General features: G+C 34.1%; 1 protein-coding gene across 1 annotated transcript in view; it reads left to right on the top strand.

The window, feature by feature from the left end:
* The first annotated feature begins 658 nt into the window (after positions 1 to 658).
* Positions 659 to 6,000, top strand: part of LOC128882067 (neuromodulin) — a 232,861-nt gene continuing 227,519 nt past the window's right edge. The window contains exon 1 of the mRNA XM_054133645.1: positions 659 to 1,244. Coding sequence (XP_053989620.1) covers positions 1,172 to 1,244 — 73 coding nt within the window. The 5' untranslated portion in view covers positions 659 to 1,171. The remainder of the gene's footprint in view (positions 1,245 to 6,000) is intronic.

The raw sequence follows: 6,000 nt of genomic DNA, 5'->3' as shown, positions 1-6,000 counted from the left end.
TTTCCAAATGCTAATATTTATTTTAAGCACATGTATCGAACAAATGGTTATTTATTTTTTGTCACTTAAAGTTTGTAGCTAGATAAGAATTCGTCCAATTCTATGCACTAGAAAAATACCAAGTATTCCGACGATGGTGAAACTCGCTGATTGGAAAAACACTACGACACACGCACACGCGCGAATCAATCCTATCTAGCGGTTTTTATTTTTACTTCACTAGTTCTTTATGGGTGAGTAAATAAATACCTGTCTAATCATCAGACTGTTACTTCAGGTATCATCTATGGATTCTTACATCAGTTCATCTCGTTGACAAATAACACCCCAGAATTCTCGAACATGTGCAAATTTTAACGAGAAAACGTGTCGATCGATGCGTCAAAATAACTATAAAACACTCGAAGCACATGCTACCATAAAACATTTTTCCTCGCAAACTCTTACACCGTTTATTTTTCCACTCACGTTCGCTAATATTTTTCTGCAAATTTTGACGATCACTATATAAATCCACTCAAAATTTAGACCGTCGATTTTAGCACAGCCTGTATACGTGCACGCACACAGAGATCGTAAAGGAATATATATCGACTCGCGTAGTCGCGACGCAAGGGCAGGGTCGTCGGCAGTGTCAGTACGTCTCGCGACGTCGACGGGACTTGTGTTCGTGGTATTACTGTAGGTTAGTATATTTAGCGTTCGCCGGTAGTAGCTTTCGAATACTATTTTAATACATATTTTTCTAACCGGCCAATAATTCGTTACGGGAAGAGACTGGTTAAACAGATCCAGTTCACGATACGTCCAGTTCGACCAACCCCCACAAAGTCATTTGTATTTTCGTCCTGACGGGCCGCTACGTTAAGCCGGTACCACGCCGTGTCGTTCACCTCCAGGCCAAGAGGAAAACCGAGTTTTCGGAAACGACGGACACGCTCTACTGTGATTTTTCCAATCAACGAGTTTCGCCATCGTCGGGATACTTGGTATTTTTTCTAGTGCTTAGAATTCACCATATTCGGCCTTTTATTCGACGACTAGATGTTAACGAGGAAAGCACTTAGTCGATCGTAATCGCGAATTATACGGCTAGTGTCGCGACTAACGGTGGGCGTTTGCAATTGGAGGATAGAAGGGATATAGAAAAGGACGAGGAGTAAGAGTGAAAATGGGATGCAATACGAGCAAGGAGAGTGTTCAGCCGGTAGGGGATGAAGCGAAGGAGGACGCCAAGAACGGCGGTGAGTAACGAATTTCTTTTTTTTGGGGGGAAGTAATTTCTCTGTGTTGGAAATTTCGTAGTGTATAAGAAATTTGTGTGACGCAATTGATAATAAGCCATATTTATGCGTTAAGATATCTCGAAGCTGCATGTAATAGATACTATCTACCGTGCAACTACATAGTTTGTGACGTTCGTACCATGTAAGGATCTCGAGGATTCGTGAATCGTGCGATTCGTCGGATTGGTGAAATGTGCGAACAATATACTTCATTTCAAACACTTTAACAAGGATTTATATGAACATGTAGAGATAGCAGTATATGTAATTTACTCAAGACTATCAGAACCACATCTTCTTGTGCATTGTAGGTATGTGTGACAGGGTCCTTTGAATTTGCGTGTTGCTCCTGCGTATTAAGGAAAAATTTCATTTTATATTTCTCAGACATGGTTTTACTCTTTTTAATTGTAGTTAACAAGGAAAAGTCGTTTAGCTTCCGTGATTTAATATAGCTTCAATTAATCTTAAAGCAATTTATGGATTAAAGGAAATATTTAATTCAAGAATTTTATACTTTGCGAAAATGATTAAGTTGGTGCACGTGGAACCTCATCTTGTTCTCAATAAAAATAAAGTATTACTTATTACAACAAAATATTTATTTTCAAATTTCAAAGAAATGTAAATCTTAACAGATTTTACGAACACGGTGATTTTAATATACAGGGTGTCCACGTATAAGTTCGGACATACACAGGGTGTCAATTCTACAACCAATTTTCAACAAAAAATTACTCTTAGACATTTTCTTTGTGTCGTATTATTCTCGAGTATTTTCACTTCTAATATTTTTTATGCATTTGCAACTTAACACTCTTTAAACGGCCATAACTCCACTAAATTACAGTGCAAACTTAAAAATCAGTGCACCATTCGAAAGAGCGTTAAATTTCCCATCTCCCTGATGCCGAACCAAAATTTATTACATAGATTTAACAAGTGAAAAATTAGGTCAAACTTTACATTGTGACAATTTTTAAAAAATTGACTTTTTCTGTATTCGTTTTTCGGTTTCAAAGACATAGTTGTTTGACGGGCACTCTTCGGGAAAAACTTCCTCGAAGTCTCAGCTTTTGAATGGTATTGTCAAAAAAAATTGTACGGTGGTATTTTCGGGCGAAAATGACGTTTAAATGCAGAAAAGCATTCAAAATGTCCGCCTCCTAAATCAAAATTTATCGGTTCTCCTGCGCCGAAAACATCGATTTTTTGATTTATGAAATCGATCGTGTTCCAATCTCCATATCATTTATCGGTACACCGAGGTTGATTTTGATTAAATAGTTTTTAAAAACGAAAATTCTATGAATACATGTTTAAAAACAATTATTATTCACCTCGCACTCAGGTTCTACACTCGGCTGGGAGGAGCTTGAGGTGTCAAAAAATCAGTTTTTTTCCAAATTCGGAAGGCTCGGGAGTGTCACTAAAAAATACATCGAACCCTATGTCAAGTTAATTTTAAAGTGAGAAGTCAATATTTGTTGAAAAATATAGATTTTCACCTAAAACCCCACGCTTTTCTGCATTCAAACGTCATTTTCTCTCTAAAATACCACCGTACAATTTATTTTCCCGAAGAGTGCCTGCCAAATAACTATGTCTTTGAAACCGAAAAACGAATACAGAAAAAGTCAAATTTTTTAAAATTGTCACAATGTAAAGTTTGACCTAATTTTTCACTTGTTAAATCTATGTAATAAATTTTGGTTCGGCATCAGGGAGATGGGAAATTTAACGCTCTTTCGAATGGAATACTTAGTTTTAAGTTTGCACTGTAATTTGTTAGAGTTATGGCCGTTTAAAGAGTGTCAAGTCGAAAACACAGAAAAAATATTAAAAGTGAAAATTCTTGAGAATAAGACGACACAAAGAAAATGTCTAAGAGTAATTTGTTGTAGAATTGACCCCCTGCGTATGTCCGACCTTATACGTAGACACTCTGCATGGAAAGTGCTGCGGTGACAGATTCAAGGTCGAAAAACACAGATAAAAATTTCTATAGAAACATACATATGTATATATGCGTTTCAATAATATCCGAATCTTGTTCGTATTCATGAAATCGATGGAGTATTACATTAGAATTGCTACTAAAGATTTGTAGAATGGTTTGGGGTTTGCATATTTCTTGACCTTGAAGTATACAAATGTATCGACGAAACTTGACTACTGAACGCATGCCAGTATCTTTTAAACGTGTTGGAGAATTTACAGTGAATTGTGTTGAAGCTATCAGGTGAATATTTTGAACATTAACTTTGAGAGCAAGGGAATAGGTGGCGAGACTTGAAGAGGCTGTACCTTGAAGACAAGATCATGTCGAACATTTTACGTTGTCTGAAGCCATAACGATTTTCCAACATATTCAAAATAATTCTGATCATTTAAAAATGCATTGTTCATCGTATGCACGTTTTGAAAACTTCTTAGACTCTGTTGAATAAAAGTTTTTTCAAGTTCGGAATGTTACTAGTTTTACTGTTAATGCAGACCTGTTCAGTAACTGTTAGAATAAAAAGAATTTATTTTAACTGTTTTAACATTTTTATTTAACAGTTACCGAACTGGACTGTATAATATCATTCAGAGCTTGAAGAAACCATTTAATTCGAAAGAAGTATTATTATAATTTAAATAATAATGAAGTAATGATGGGTCTTCTTTTAACTTAAAATGATACTTTTTTTCTATTGTTTTAGCAACTACCGAAGATGATTCCCTTGGCAATTTGAAATATTGTAACATGGAATATAAAGGGTTTTCAAAAAGGTGATATAGGATTTTGGTTTTTTAATAAAACACAAATGGTGTGGAGTGTATCTGATTTATTTAATATATTTGTATTAAAATACACAGGATTATTTCGTAATTGAAAAAGAAACTTCTGAAGCTCGTTTTGGAAAACACTTTATAATTTGGGTTCATTAATTGCGAGAATATTTTATTTAAGAAAAACTAACAAACTCTATATGTATTCAAAGTCGTTTTTCTATTTAATTTTTATATTATTTCTCAAATTATTTTTGTTATTTCGAATTTATAAAAAGTGAAAGTTTTGGAAACTAGCTTTTCGAGCACGATATAACGAATTCCTTTTTTGAGCAAAATTATTTCATAAGCATTACTACAATTGCTCTAAGTACAGGGTAAATACGGAGCAAATAAAAATTCCTCTGACTTCTAGAGAAATTATTATTGTTAAAATTTTATGTTGTAATTTATTTAATTCTTTTTACTTTTTTTTAGTTATTGTAGTTCTTACCTACATACATATTCAGCAATGGAAATTATTTTTATGCTAATTTTAAACGCATTTCTTCAATTCGTTTGCGCTATGTTTCTGTTGGGGGTTGTCGTTCCGAGGTACAATGTAAGAAGCTGTAGTGAATAGATTCTGCGCGTAGCCATTATTCTTTTTGGATGAAATAATAGCGTTGGTATGTGATTGGGTTGCCAATTCTTCTCTATTCAGCTATCCTTTCTGATTGTAGCATATAATCCGAGTAATAATATCCTTGGAAAGTGGGTTTTGTTTCCTTTTCGTCATATACAGCATAAAAACAGCATATATTGTATATATTTATTTAAAAATTCAAATTCATAGATACTGTAACAATTGAATACAATAATAATTAATAATGTGTTACTTTAATTACTAATGGAAAGTAGGATTCGTTCATTAAATTGGATAAATTAAATACAAGTAATGATTCAAAATATGTTTTGTTTCCTAATCGATGCTCTCAATATAAAAATAAAAAAGAAGCTTTAAATAACAGATTAGAAAGAAACAATAATAATAATAATTAATGATAGACTAGGAAGAAATAACAATTGAAAATTCGTTATGTTTCCTAATTAATGGTCCCAATAGGAAAATGAAAAAGATTGCGTAGCTTTATGTAATAAATCAGATAGAAGTAACAATTGGAAATTTGTTGTTTTCCTCTTGTGCACAGTTCTAAGAACGACGAGTTTTCTTGTCCCGTAATTTTCCTATGCGAACGTCACTCGTTATTCAAAGTTGATTAACCCTCAATTGACCGTTATTGTCGCGTCACGCCTGCATTCATCGCTACCAAGAAAATACATAATGTGAAATGCGCGAATCTTGCGTGCAACGTGAGCTCGCGAAATCGATTTCGATGTGCAAAAACATTCGTATTCCAAACCGTCTAAAATTCTCCCGAGAGCGATTCAAGCTCCAGCGACCAATGCCGAAGGATCTGGCTAACGAAGCTTGCAATTAAGAACTTTTTAATCCTACAAGTGAGCAAAACACATTTTAGAGGTATTCATAGTTATATTATGACGTCTGGGGGACTTATGGCATCGCTCGAATGTATTTTTTTAATTGCAGAACTTGTGAGTGTAGAAGTTTTTTTTTATTTTCAAACTCGAAACTTTTCTCTCTTTATTACGGGGATTTTTTAAAATTTCGTAATGGCGAAGTGAGAGAAATTTTCGGAGTTAATTAAACGATACACTTTTAAAGTTATAATTTTTCGAAATTAGTGAAATAGTAATTAATTTTCTTTCGTTTCGAATCCTTTTATGGCATATGGTGTCGGATCTTGACGGAAACCGTAAGTAGCATTACCGATGTTATGCTAGTGACTCAGGGGAACTTTAAATGTCTTGGCACAGCAACATTCGTTTAACCTTTTAATTGATTAATCATCCTTTTGCGTCGTAAATAGCTTGGAAT

This window comes from Hylaeus volcanicus, chromosome 1, assembly GCF_026283585.1.
Source record: "Hylaeus volcanicus isolate JK05 chromosome 1, UHH_iyHylVolc1.0_haploid, whole genome shotgun sequence".
Classification (NCBI taxonomy): Eukaryota; Metazoa; Arthropoda; class Insecta; order Hymenoptera; family Colletidae; genus Hylaeus; species Hylaeus volcanicus.
The sequence above is the reverse complement of the archived record's forward strand: the minus strand, read 5'-3'. Positions and strand labels throughout refer to the sequence as shown.